Source organism: Schistocerca serialis, chromosome 1, assembly GCF_023864345.2.
Source record: "Schistocerca serialis cubense isolate TAMUIC-IGC-003099 chromosome 1, iqSchSeri2.2, whole genome shotgun sequence".
Lineage (NCBI taxonomy): Eukaryota > Metazoa > Arthropoda > Insecta > Orthoptera > Acrididae > Schistocerca > Schistocerca serialis.
In genome coordinates this window covers 354,836,956-354,852,235 of record NC_064638.1, presented here as the reverse complement: position 1 = coordinate 354,852,235, position 15,280 = coordinate 354,836,956, and the positions used below count along the sequence as shown (strand labels likewise).

Sequence of the window (15,280 nt, the reverse complement as noted above, 5' to 3'; positions counted from 1 at the left end):
GAGATGAGGGAAGGCCTGTGGAAAATGATTATAGCCAGACGAGTGCAGCAAAGTGGGCGTTTTATAAAATAAAAGGGGATCATAAAAGTCAATAACACAGCGACATGTGAATAGGGAGAGCAAGGGAAATCTACGGTTAAGCAATATACATCGGCAAAATAGAGGACATGCCATTTAAGACGAGATTAAGAGAACGCCGAAGAAGGAGACTGAAGAACTGCGGCTGTAACCTTGTGGGTTTTTTTTATTTATTTTTTTTAATTGAGGAGGGTGATATGCTTACATTTCAAGCAGTTCAAGATCAACAAAAAATTAATAGACAACATACGTTTGTTTACTGTTATCCTTGTCTTTCCTGCGTCGACTTCCCTCAGAAGAGATAGTGGTTCTGCCTTCTTCAGGAAAAGAAGCAGTAGAAGAAAGGTGTGCTTGCTGCTTACCTGCTGGTACCGGTATCTGTCGTCGAAGCCTGGCCTGTTCCTGTCGTAGCCGTACGCGGACTCAGGAGGCGGCTGGCTGAGGCCATAACGACGACCATTGAGCACGTAAGTCCTGTAGTTGGGGTCCCCGGGGGTCGGTGGTACGAACACTCCGTCCCTATTGTAGTAGCCACCACCTGGCACTTGTTGACACAAAGCGAACTGCACTGACAACGCTGACAACAATGTCAACAACAACGGCGTCTTCAGTGCGGTCGCCGCCATTTTCGACGCCACCGTTGTCTTCGTATCCAGGGCAACGCCCTCACACAAAACACGCGCGTTCGTCTGTATGCATGTGACTGCCGCACACAGATGCTGTCAGCAGCGGCGACAACCCACGCGCGATAGACAGATGTCGACTCACTCCTCAACGTGTCATCAGTCTACTACTGTCATTTACAAGAAAGTATACGTAAACATATGCGTGACACGTAGGTACGAAAGCACTTGCACCAACCTCATCGCAAGGTAGCTATTGACGGCTGTTCCACGCCCGTCTATTTACAGAACAGCCATCCCTAGCACTGGTTTGAATTGTACTGAACGTCAGGCTTGTCCTTGGAACGTTTTCGCTAACGTTCACCTGGTAGCGCTACCTGCCGTTTTTCGAGATTCCCCCCCTCTGGTGTACCAGAGGAAAGCGGTCCTTTTGTCTTTGCGTCGGTGTCCTCACAGTTGGCAAGTTTCCGGGCAGGTGTCAGCAGCTATCGCAGCTCGCGCGTTCCAGGCGAGGTAGCGCGCGCAACGACCTGCAGCGGTCCTCCCTAGATGGCAGCAGAGGAAGAGATTGGAAGCAGCTGCGGCTTACGGGATGGAAGAGAAGCTACTAAGAGTACTAGGTCTCGGACTACGGAGCGGACGATTTTTCAACGTTTACGGTTCTGCGTTGTGAATGTCACTAATCACAAAATATTGAGACTGGATTTCTATAGAGCGTCCAACTTGAAGTATCGTACACACTTTGTAGGACTAGTACAACAGTTAGTTTCGTTTTCACAATGTGTCTGGGCGTTTCGTTCTGGCAATGGTTGATCGGAATTGGCTTTTTCGTTCAACAATATACTTCGAAATGTGAGAAATTTCCTTCACAACAAGTTATCGACTCCAGTTAAATCATATTATGAAGGCCCAATACCATATGATCAACAATGAGTGATTCGACACAGGGCAGGTTTAAGGCCGCGCGGATCCCGTAGCACCAGTGAAAATGTACAGCCCCTACTTCGAACTATGTATCAGTTTATTTTAACGTATTATTTTGCAACCACTTGTTTTAAGGTATTATTCTACAGACCAACTATAATAAAATTTTATTTCACTAATTTAAGCACTTTGAACGACACGTTTCTGTCATAAAATATAAATAATGATGAGGGTGTTGTTGTTCTTGCTTTCACTAACAAGGGAACCTCCTCATCGCACCCCCCTCAGATTTAGTTATAAGTTGGCACAGTGGATAGGCCTTGATAAACTGAACACAGATCAGTTGAGAAAACAGGAAGAAGTTGTGTGGAACTGTGAAAAAATAAGCAAAATATACAAACTGAGTAGTCCATAGACAACATAGGCAACATCATGACAGCGTGAATTTAGGAGCGGCGTGGTCCAGTGGTAGCGTGAGCAGCTGCAGAACGAGAGGTCCTTGTCATCACAAGTGCATCACATACAGAAACATAAACTCAAATCAATGCAACGATGCCAAATATAAACTGTTATGCCTGTCCTGGAATGTCTACTCCCCTCAAAAAAAAAAGACGACAAATGGCCATTAAAAGGGTTTAAGGAACAAACAATAAGAGAAAAACGAAAAAGTAAAATATAAAAACGAAAACATATAAAATGACAATAATATTAACCATCACTAGGATAATAGATTAATAGAATAAAATGTCTTTTTTTTTTTAAATGTATCGTTGTTAAAATATTTAAATAAATATATATGGTTACAAAAAAAAAAAAAAAAAAAAAAAAAAAAAAAAAAAAAAAAAAAGAAAAAAAAAAAGTCTATCCTCGAGTGAAAATTTTACTTTCTTTATTTTTGAATAGTTATTATCTGTCCGTTCGTTCACTGACGTCTCTGTTCACTGTAATAAGTTTAGTGTCTCTGTTTTGCGACCGCATCGCAAAACCGTGCGATTAGTAGACGAAAGGACGTGCCTCTCCAATGGGAACAGAAAACATTTGATCGCAAGGTCATAGGTCAACCGATTCCTCCACAGGAAAACATGTCTGATATATTCTATACGACACTGGTGACGGCATGTGCGTCACATGGCAGGAATATGTTGTCGACCCACCTAACTCGTACACTTGGCGAATGGGTAAAAAGAATCTTCTACCTTGCCCGATTTAGGTTTTCTTGTGGATGTGATAATCACTCCCAAAAAAGTGATGAAAACATGAGACTTTGTCACATAAACTGAAAATAAAAAATTAAAATTTTCGCTCGATGGAAAATTTGAACCAAGGACCTTATGTTCCGCCGCTGCTCACGTTACCACGAAACCACAGCGCTCCTGCGTTTCGTATGTCCTTGATATTGTATATCTTCCCATGAACTACTCAGTTTGTATATTTTGCTTATTTTTTCACAGTTTCTCAAAACTTCTTCTTGTTTTCTCAATTGATCTGTGTTCAGTTTTTCGAGGCCTATCCACTGTGCCAACTTATAACTAAATCTGAGGGGGGGGGGGGGGGGTGCGATGGGGAGGTTCCCTTGTAAGTGGAAAGAGGAAGGCATCAACTGTCCTAGGTTTTTACTATCGCTCGAATTACTGAGGAAGCAGAACTGTCTGTTGCCTTCCGTTGTATGCGCTTACTTCATAGAGTGCCACAGAAATGATCTTAAATCAGTGTCGCCAATTTAATGGTTTTACCACTAAATCTGGTGGTTTTGAACACCTGTCTCGTGCGCCAATTTTGCATCTAGCGGCTAGTGTGAGTGTCGCGTAATCCCCATCGCGCTTTTGGCTTTATATGCAGTTTGCGTGGCACAATATTTTAATTAACTGTATATTGCTTATTGTTGCGAGCACAACAGATAAAATGCGATTCTCATTATTAGCTTCTGCAGTTGAAAATACTGTATTTTAATTTTGTGCACCTTGATCCATAACGTGGGGATTCACACAACACTAAAAGATTTCCTGCTGTGCACGTATGATATTTAATTTGCAAACTATTTTTATATAACCCTGATCTGACTTGTTAGAAATGGGACACGGTATCGTTACTGTAACTAATTATGAAATTAAACATGTCCTTCGCTACTTTAATCTCTGAAATGCACTGAAAATTACTCTTATTAAATCTACAAATTACTCTTATTACATGTATAGAAGTTACAGTATGCTATGTTCGCGAAACGTAAAAGCTGCAGTGGATTTTTTAATATATGAACACTATTGATTGCCACGACTAACACGAGAGCATGAAACTAAAAATGAAATTTGGGTTTTGTATCGTTAGCCAGAACAGGTTTCATCACAGCAGTCTTTCATATCGCACAAATAAAATTTTATTGCTCTGATTTACTTAAATTAATTACGTCACTGATATTGTAGTAGCAGTTGCCCATGTCCAGCTGAAAATGACATAAAAAATCCACCATTCACCTCTGAGGTCTCCAGGAAGCTGAAAGAAATAATTTTAATGTACCGTTACCTACCCGCTTAATTGCGGGAAAACTTCTTTCATTCAATTTAATTTGAATTTGCCGCGGCAGCGGCTCCCGCGATCTCTGCAGAGCTCTGTGTCATGAAAAATTCTAAATATGCTGAAAACGGCTAAAAATGTGGAATGAAATACTTGGCAAGCTAGCAATAAATTATTACAAGTATTTTTAACAATTCCTATATTAAAAAATCAATATAAATTTAAAGTACACACTTTTTTCCCTCATCAGCCTCCAATGGCATCTTTCTCGAACAAGGAACAAAAGAAAGCTAACCAACCATTCAATCGAGCGTTACAGGCTCTTACAACTTTAACGGCTACGAGAAGACAGAGAGAGTAATGTTTTAACCTTCACTATTTATAGGCAATTTAATATGCATCTTTGTTATCTTTTTAATCATCATTGATTTCTACACTCGCCGACCACAGGCGTTATTTGCAAAATATAGGTACATAATTATTGCACTTATATAAAAATGAAAATAGATTATTTCTTTTTTTTTTTACAGAGACTACATAATCGACAACCGTTCATACAGAATTGAAATAATAATAACAGATAAATATTTCTTTTTTTTTCACATCTATTACAATGATTTTGTAAATGTCTTGCCGGGGAACGTCACGTGAGTTACGATGGATTTCAAAACTATTTGTATGTTTTTGTGGTAAAAGTATTTTTAAAAATCACTTGATCCGTTCAATATTGTAACCTCCCCACCGCAATTTTTAAAAGAAAATATAGCAATACTTAATAGAAATGGGGGCCAAGTGTAACCTCCCCGCAAAATTTATAATAATTGACAATATTATTTAGGGATGCTAATGGACATTGCTCTATGCGTAACCTGCCCACAATGAAATGTACTGACAATGGCAACAAAAACGTGAAATTCGCAATCTGACTCAAATATAAATCCTTCAAAATTAAAGTCCATTCAGTGACAAGAAATTTCAATTAAACCGAAATATTGGTCTTTGGCCCTGTGTAAAACAATCAGAATTAAAGTCTTACCTCAGAATAAATGGATGTCACATATCTGCTCTTGTTGTTGCGCACCACTTGGAGGAACTACATTGCAAATAATAATATTCTCCTTTTTTTTTGTAATTCTAGTGAAATTTTTCTTCAAAAAGAAGTGGAATGAAATGGGAAGTGCAACGAGATCTTTAGTTAAAAAAAAATTAAACTTTTGAGAAAATGCTTTTGAAATAAAAAATTATTATTGGGAGACTTGTTGGAGAATAATTACCATAAATAAAATTTTTCATTATCTAATGATTATATTAATTAACAGTATACCTTATTCCTCATCTTGACCATTGTTGCCGACCGCCTACATCACACAACCACACTGGGCTGCTACTACTGACCGACCGCTCTGCATGACGACTACAGACTGAATACTGCTCTCAACTAGACAGAGCTACAGACTCGCAACGACTAAACTGACAGACTCGCAACGACAGACTGACTGCTACTCTGCATAGCGACAACTAACTCGCAAAGACTACTACTGACTGAGAACCGCTCGCAACACTCGCGCGGTCAAGCGCATACTCTCTGGTCACAGATGCTACAATGCCTCGCCATCGCTGCTGCGTTACATACGTGTTTCATAACCCTCCACTCGGGGGGCAAAAATTTGGCAGCGATGGTGAGTCATTTGGACTTGCCAAGCGCGGCAAAATTTTTCTTTAATTAACAAAATCCTACCACTGACAGAATATTTAAATGTTGTGCACACGCACTAAGTACAAAATATATCAGACAAGGACAAAATGTGAATACTAAACATAGTAGCAAATCAGAAAAGTATATACAAACTTTTTGACAGATAACAAAGTGCACAGGCACTGAAAAAATTCTTTAGCATATTCAGATCAAATAAACAGACTGGCAAAAAATATTATGTTGACAAGTGTACATGCACTGAAAATGTCTTTAGCATTTTCACAACAAATAAACATAATGGCAAAAAAAAAAAATTCATGTCCAAAGTGCACATGCACTGAAAAATGTCTTTAGTATTTTCACAACAAATAAACATAATGGCAAACATCATGTCGACCAGTGACATAAGTGTACTCACACTGGAGTTTAGCGAATCGAAAAATGTATAACCTATGAACATAAATGATGTTACCAAAAAAAAATTTTTTTCTTTATGTGACAAGAATCAGGATAGGAAAGGGAAGGATTGCATCATGGTTGTAGCACTTTAGATTGCACACAGCTGCTCTGAAAGTCCATATCTTTCCACAGTAGTACAACACCAAGTGACACAACTTGAAGTTCTTTTCCCATCAGAATTTATCAGTGTAGCCAAGACACTGAACTGTCGTAGTAATGTTCCATGTTTTCATTTTGGCAGTACATTAGGTACACCAAACAGTGGGACCATAATAATGTCTTCATCGCTCATGGTGGTGGACAGCATGTCGTGTCAACACCACACTCTTACAAGGCACACCAACGTAGAATTAGTGCAAAACCAAATATAGTGCTCCATGATCACTGGGATAAACAGGACAAATGGACATTGCAGTAATTCAGGGTAGTCAGCTTATGAGGTGAAGGACATCAAGTCACATAATATTGACAATTACAGTCTTCATTGATAGTTCGTGGCATTCATAGCCCAGTTATTGAACATTTCTGTACCAAGTATGTAGTATTACAGAAAAATGTTCATTAATTGTTTTACATAGAATCAGTAGCCTTCTTTTCCTGGTTACAAAATATTATGAAATAATCGCATTCCTTTCAGTTACAGAGTATAATTAAGAATCATTAACCTTCTCCTAATTACAGTTAATTAATCATTTGTCTTTAATTAATCATTTGTCTAATTACAGTTAATTAATCATTTGTCGTTAATTAATCATTTGTCTAATTACAGTTAATTAATTAATCATTTGTCATTTCAATATACTAAGAATTATTAGCCTTAATTAATTACAAAGCATTATTAAACAGTACCATAGTTAATTAATTATGTGTCATTCCAATCTATTAAGAATCATTAGTCTTTTCCTAATTACAAAGCATTATGAAACAGTCACATTCATTTCCAACAACAAAGTATCAACATTGAAAACAAGAGTTAATTAATGGCATAATTAATAACAATTTCGTTGATTGACATTAATTATTGGCACTCAGTGGCCATCAAGTATTGAATAGAATAAAACATAGTTCATCATTCAGTATTATTCAGATCATTACAAAGTCATTATTAAAAATCAGTTAATTACAGTCAAATCATTAGTAATCACAGGCATTACAATAAACAGTGGCAGTTATTAGCTAGTGACAAAGCATTATTTTGAATATAGTCTCATTAAGAGGTCATTACTCGAGTGACGTGCTATTCAGAGTTGATCAGTATTATTCAGAATTATCATAAACTAGTGACATTATGTGGGACTGGTAATACATTTTTTTGGTAGCAATGCATTGCGTTGGGATCGATAATTAATTGCTGAGGCATAATACTTTTTGCTTTTGACCTATTGCTGCAAATGAGGATAGGTAACGTCATTCGTCATGAGTCAGCTGTAGCAAGATTATGTAACAAGGCAGTACATGTGATCACATTTATAAATGATAAACACAAATGGGTAAAAATATAAAAATGCAAGTACTAGAACAGGTATAATAAGTAACAGGTTTAGTAAGTGTCATGAAAAACTTCTCCTGGAAAAAATACAAAAACGGATTATTGACCTGAAAGAAGAAACGCACACTATGCTGAAAAGTAGTGAACTTCGAATTAACAAGTAGTGAAATGTGTATAAAATGTGTTCCATAGCTGTCCTTTCCAAAACTTTCCGTCATCCTACTATGCAATGTAACACCTGCTGTCAAAGCAAACCGCAACAAATACTTAAATAACTACGTGGCATAAAGAAAAAAAAACTTCATTATCCATATCATCATAACTTCACCATTATCATCACCTGTAGAGAAAAACTTCATTATTCATAATACCATTTCCTTCATCATTATTCATCAGTATTCACTATCATCTGCAAAAAATCACTTCATTACTCATTACATAACTATTCCTTATCTCTAGCATATTTCATCACTAAAACTAAGATGTGTAGTTCAGTCTGACAGCCTGCATCAATCACCTTGTAATCTGAAAGAAAAAATTAGTTAAGACTGCTATTCTGTGATGAGTACAGTATAGTCTTGTTAATGCTTGTTAATCCTGATCCCTTTACTCTTCCTCATAAAGTTATTGCATCTCCTTTCGTTTATTCCGTAGGTGAAATTCCCATTTATGTTAAATTTATTTCTTAGAATCATCATTCCTTTCTGAAATTGATGAACAAAGATTAATGTCTTGCATTTAAATCCTATACCCACTAAATAATGACTGGTTTATGGTGACACAATTAACCATACAGCATAACATGACAGAAAACGTAATATGTCCAAGACATTGACAGTGTTCGGATGCGAAAAAATGTACACAGAATAATACAATGCAGTAGCAAAAAAAATGTGAAACAGTCACGATGTCGAGATGTCATAAGGCAAAAAAAAAAAAAAAATGTCAAAGTCGACTGGTGTGTGTTATATCTTAACTATTTCATAGTGCATACAAACAAAACTGGAGTACAGTCATATACACAAAAAAATGGAAAATGTGCACGGTCTGATGTGTAACGACAAGAAAAGCGACCTGCTAACCTTACCTTGCCGGGCACTTGCCAAGAAAAAAAATACGATAATCATCAATAAGTAGTCACATAAATATAATTGCAGAAATAGTCGTAAATGTGTAAATTCATCTGGAAAAATATGCACGGTCTGATGTGTAACGACAAGAAGAGCGACCTGCTAACCTTACCTTGCCGGGCACTTGCCAAGAAAAAATACGATAATCATCAGTAATTAGTCAGGTGAATTAATTGCATTAGTAAATGGCATCATAGTGTGTTGAATCATACTGTGGTTTCATTCAATAAACGGTTTAATGTTTGAGATATGGTGATTGCCTTTCGATTTTCTGGTTCTCAAAGTTTCGACGTGTACAACATTGGGGTGAGGGATGCTGCGAATCCGATATGGACCTGCGTATAGAAGTTCAAATTTACTGCACTTACCTTTTAATTTGCTGGATAAATAGTGTGTACGTACTAGTATCTTCTGTCCAACGTGAAAGTCGCGACGTGTACAAACCCGTTTTTGCTGTCTTCTCCGGCGCTCTGCGGCACGTTTGATGTTGTTCAGCGCAATGTCAATTATTTCGTGGTGTCGTACGCGACGACTTTTGGGAAATTCTATTAATTCTTTAATTTTGTTCGGTGGTTCAACGTTTTTCAGTATAACAGTCGGAGATAGCATAGTGGATTCATTTGGAATGGAATTAATTACATCTTGGAATGAGAGTATGTGTGTATCCCAATCAATATGTCTTTTGTGGCAGTATATTCTGCATAACTTACCAATTTCCTTCATTAATCTTTCACAAGGGTTCGAAGAAGCGTGGTACTTGGATATATAAATCGGAGAAATGTTTCTAGCTCGTAACATGCGTGTCCATACGCTACTACGAAATTGAGATCCATTATCAGAAATTACTTTCATTACATGCCCTACATGAAATAGAAAATGTTTTACAAATGCTTTCGAAACAGTTTTAGCAGTAGCTTTGCGTAACGGAGTGAAAGTAACAAATTTTGAAGTGAGCTCAACAGCGACAAAGATGTAGCAAAAACATGGTAGTGAGGTCGGACATGTTCTTTTGTGTTCCGATTCTACTTTGTTACTATCCGTAATAGTTTGCACGTGTCAAAATTAATCATTTGCTGAAAAACATTTGTTTGTGTTTTGTGAGTGTCGTAAATTGGTAGTGACAGCAGAAGACAACACAGCTGACGGACAGAAGCATTAGCTCGTGCAGCTGACCAAAGCATGTGAAAGAAAAAAAAAGAATACTATGTCTCGTAATGACGACGAAATGAAATTTTCAAATGCAACTTGTTGAATGTACATGACGCTGAAATTTGCTTTGCAGAAGTTGGTTGCGATGTCTTGCTGATTGTTGCCGAGAGAACGCGATAGTGCGTCTGCTATAACATTTTGTGTGCCGGGAATATGAACAATCGTAAAATTAACTTCTTGTAAATATAGTTTCCATCTACTTAATCTGTCGTGAGTAAATTTAGCTGAAAGCAAAAAATTGTATAGCTCTATGGTCTGTGTAAACGGTGGTATGTCTGCCATAAAGAAAGTGCCGAAATCTCGTAAAAGCCCATACAACACATAATGTTTCCAGTTCTGTAACGGAATAATTTCGTTCAGCAGGTGACAAAATGCGACTTGCAAATGCGATGTTTTTAATTACTGTAGAACCATCTTCTTCAATTTCCTGAAAAATATGTACACCTAAAGCGGTGTTAGAGCTGTCAGTGGCAATGGAAAAATTTCTGGTGAGATCTGGGTGCGATAAAAGTAGAGCATTCAACAAAGCATGTTTCAAATAACATTCTCGTGAACAAAATTCTGCGTGTCAAAAGTAATGTTTGCGTTACTGTAGTATGCAATCTGTGCTGTATCTGGTTAAATTCTATCGTTCGTCCTGTTATTTACGGGAGGATGCTGTGGCATATCCACTATATGAACTGTTCTGTTATTTCTTACTGACGTGTTACGCTATGGATGACACCTATTGTCTGTTCCATTCATGATTATTTGTTGTTGCTGATGTTGTTGCTGCTCATAAGATCGACTGTTATTAAATGTACGCTGAAAATTGTGCTCATCATTTTTACGTCTGTCATGATAGTAATTTCTATACGGCGCATAGCGATGCGAGTTGAAATAGTGTGTTGTCTGTACGTAGTTATTTCTTTTCTGCTGTGCGTTACTATTTGTTGGATCTGGTACTACACGTGCACGCGGCGAAACATTAAAGCCTGGTTGACCTTGTAGACTGCATTGTTGGTTAGGTATGCTAAGCGGCTGACTTTCATGCTATTGTGGTGAAAAGGTCTATTGTTACGAAAATGTGGTTCCTGTTACTAATAATTTTACACATACTGATGATTACGATTTTATCTGTTAATAAAATTACGGTGGTAGTTGCCATTACGGGAGTGCCTACTGAAAATTGTCACATTCGGTAAAAGTTTGTCACATCGGATATTCATTACATGTTTCTTAATACTACAAAGAGCAATAGTTAAAGAGCAGTTTGGATAGATATAAAGGATAGTAGAAGAGAAGGCAGCAGTGCAGAAAACTAAAGATGAAACAGCACTACTACAGCTCGGGGCCCTATGCTCGCTACGGCACATATTCATTAAAGCGTAATGAATCCCCTGAGGTCTATTACGCACTGCAAATAAATTTTAGCTTTTGCGTTGCAAACAATAGCGGAAAAATTCCAAAGGCAAATTGTTGTATCCGTGCTAATTCCAGTTTCTGCATTATAGGCAATGCTGTTGTAAATACAAAAATAAATTGTCGCATCTGGTTCAAAGCTAGTTTCTGCATCACAGGTAGTAGCGGTGAATGTACAAAGATAAATTGTCGTATACAGTGCAAATCGTGTACCTGTACGCTGTCATTATTAAATTCCTTACATTTTCTTACAAATGCAAATTGCTCGAAATCTACGTTCTCCTCACTCGGTTTAATAACACGTTCGGGTTTGTGTGTGAATCTGTTCGTCTGTGTCGTTTCGTACTTCAAGTTACGTAGCTTTTCAGATTTTAAGTCGCGTGGCTTTTCGGATTTTACGTCTCGTAGTCTCTGTAAATTACTCACATTATACGCGCTGCGTGACTCTGACACATGTTCATAAAGTGGCGTCTGTTGTATGTTATTAACTGAAGTGTTTTTCATTTCTGTTACTTCTTGTTGTAAATTTGACAACTTCCGACGTACCGTGTTGTTAGATGAATCGATTTCATTAATTGTCAGCTGTAAATTTTGAAATTCAGGTGTTTGGATAAAAGAAACCGGTGCAGTATCGTCTGATTTATTGTCATTAGTATTTTCGATAACATCAATACGACTGGCCAATTCATCACATTTTTCAGTCAGTATTTTAACCTGATCATCGGTTTTAGAATCAGACGCATTAATCTGTTTTTGCAACTTGCGCGTAGTTTCGCTCAGTTTTTTAACATCAGCTTTGATGACATCGCAATCCTGTGTTAGATCTAGTTGTTCGAATCTATCTGTCACTGTTTGAATATTTACTGTGTGTGTATCCGTTTTTGCTTTAAGATCAGAAATTTCATCCCGTAATTCCGCGTTCAATTGTTCTATGGTATTAATTTTGTCAGACACTGTAGTAATATTATTGTCTACATACGTCTTCGCTTTCGCGAATATTTTACGTTTGTCCTCTTGTCTCTGTGCAGTGATTGTTTCCATGACTTGTCGTTTTACTTTGTTTTGATCTTGAATAAATCTGCGGAAACGCGTATCACTGTTCTGTATGTGCTGACTAAAGCGCTCGTTAATCTGAGTGTTCTGCTGTTCGAATTTCGCGTCTATCTTTGCGTCCATAGTGCGCGAAAGTTCTACCGTCATTGCTCTAAACTCGTCCCGTAATTGTGTAGCTTTTTCAGAGCACTGTTTGGCGACTCCGCTAATTTCGTCTCTGAGTGTATCTGTTGCGGCTGTTTGCATTTCTCTTAATTCTTGCGCAACAGACTTAATTTCTTCGCTATTTTTTTTGTGAACACGCCTCAATTTCCGCGCGCAACTGTTCCTTAGTGTCATGACACTGCGCGGCAACAGCTTTAATTTGTTCACTAAGCTGCCTCGAATTGTCGTCAAATTTTTCATTTTGTTGTCTGACCTGTTCACTAAGTTGCTTGAGGTTTTCATTTTGTTGTTTGTTATCTTCCCTAAGTTGTTTGAGATTTTCGTCATTATTGTCAAGTTTCTCATTTAAGTGTTTGTTATCTTCCCTAAGTTGTTTGAAATTGTTGTCTGTTTTCTCATTCTGTTGTTTGATATCTATCAATATTGCCATAAATTGCTCCAAGGTGACATTACCTACTCTATTCTCAGTACTGTTTGATGGTATTTCTACAATTGTCGCGTTTTGTATGACCATTTGGTCATTCTGTAATTTACAAAAAGGTTTATCAGCCGTATGTATACTGTCGGTCACTATTTCGGAATTAAATAGATCCATCGTACTTTGTGTGATCTGTTCATATTCATTAGACAAATTTGTCTGTACATTGCTTGAGTTTTCCGAATCGGATGTGTTAAGCTCTACAGCGCTCATTACCATAGAGCATTCTGCGTCATCAATTGTCGTCAAGTTAACAGACGAGACAATTGAGTTCGTTTGTTCATCATTAAGGTGAAAGTCATCATTAGTGGTTGGAATGCACTGATTGTTAGTGAACGCAGGATTGTCATCATTACGTTGCGTATCACAATTACTATCGGTCACGTTGTTTAAGTCGGTAATTTCATTCACAATACTTCGCGATACACTATTCACAGTCTTTCGCGGCATTTTTACAATAGTCAAAAATTTTCACAAAACAAATAAGCACAATGCAAAAGCAACACACAAATACAACAAAGCAGCAAATTGCCGTTGACCTGTAGAAAGAAAGTCACAATATTATTAAAAGCGTTGCGCCAAATCCTAATTATCTAAGCAAATAAGAGCAGATATCTGACTGTCGCTCAAAAGACTCTCAACGAAATACGATCCTGGACTGGGTGTCGCCAAGTGTAACCTCCCCACCGCAATTTTTAAAAGAAAATATAGCAATACTTAATAGAAATGGGGGCCAAGTGTAACCTCCCCGCAAAATTTATAATAATTGACAATATTATTTAGGGATGCTAATGGACATTGCTCTATGCGTAACCTGCCCACAATGAAATGTACTGACAATGGCAACAAAAACGTGAAATTCGCAATCTGACTCAAATATAAATCCTTCAAAATTAAAGTCCATTCAGTGACAAGAAATTTCAATTAAACCGAAATATTGGTCTTTGGCCCTGTGTAAAACAATCAGAATTAAAGTCTTACCTCAGAATAAATGGATGTCACATATCTGCTCTTGTTGTTGCGCACCACTTGGAGGAACTACATTGCAAATAATAATATTCTCCTTTTTTTTTGTAATTCTAGTGAAATTTTTCTTCAAAAAGAAGTGGAATGAAATGGGAAGTGCAACGAGATCTTTAGTTCAAAAAAAATTAAACTTTTGAGAAAATGCTTTTGAAATAAAAAATTATTATTGGGAGACTTGTTGGAGAATAATTACCATAAATAAAATTTTTCATTATCTAATGATTATATTAATTAACAGTATACCTTATTCCTCATCTTGACCATTGTTGCCGACCGCCTACATCACACAACCACACTGGGCTGCTACTACTGACCGACCGCTCTGCATGACGACTACAGACTGAATACTGCTCTCAACTAGACAGAGCTACAGACTCGCAACGACTAAACTGACAGACTCGCAACGACAGACTGACTGCTACTCTGCATAGCGACAACTAACTCGCAAAGACTACTACTGACTGAGAACCGCTCGCAACACTCGCGCGGTCAAGCGCATACTCTCTGGTCACAGATGCTACAATGCCTCGCCATCGCTGCTGCGTTACATACGTGTTTCAATATACAGCAAACAGCACTATTTAACATGCTGACGTCTGGTAGCCGTTAAATTTATATCACTTAAAGATCCATGATGACGATATTCTTTGTTCCCGTATTGTAAGGCGCCTGTATTATGCGCTTTAGTATCAATAAATCTGCAACTGCATGCACAGATCATACCTGTAGTGCTGGTGTTAATGTGGGATTTTACGTCATTGGATATTGTTTTAGTGCTAACTAAACATGTGGAAAGTAAATTTCGTACTGAACAGCTATGCAACAGTATATTTGCAGAGTGGCTAGAAATAATTCAAGGCGATGTCACAAAAACATATTATAAATTTCGTCTTAGTACTTTGCTAGCGCGTTATGCCGACATATTAAGCCACAGTGACACAAAAACACAAGACGGCTGCAGTACCATTTTCTAACGTAAAACTATCAAAAATACCTTTCAAAACTCTGAAGGAATCTTTAGAAATGACACAAGCGGAG

At 37.5% G+C, this 15,280-nt stretch overlaps 1 protein-coding gene across 2 annotated transcripts in view; it reads right to left on the bottom strand.

Moving 5' to 3' along the window:
• LOC126470099 (cholinesterase) overlaps positions 1 to 1,015 on the bottom strand; it is a 186,229-nt gene extending 185,214 nt beyond the window's left edge. For both annotated transcript variants that reach the window (XM_050097670.1, XM_050097679.1), the window contains exon 1: positions 441 to 1,015. In XM_050097670.1, coding sequence (XP_049953627.1) covers positions 441 to 704 — 264 coding nt within the window. In that variant the 5' untranslated portion in view covers positions 705 to 1,015. The remainder of the gene's footprint in view (positions 1 to 440) is intronic.
• Positions 1,016 to 15,280: the final 14,265 nt, after the last annotated feature.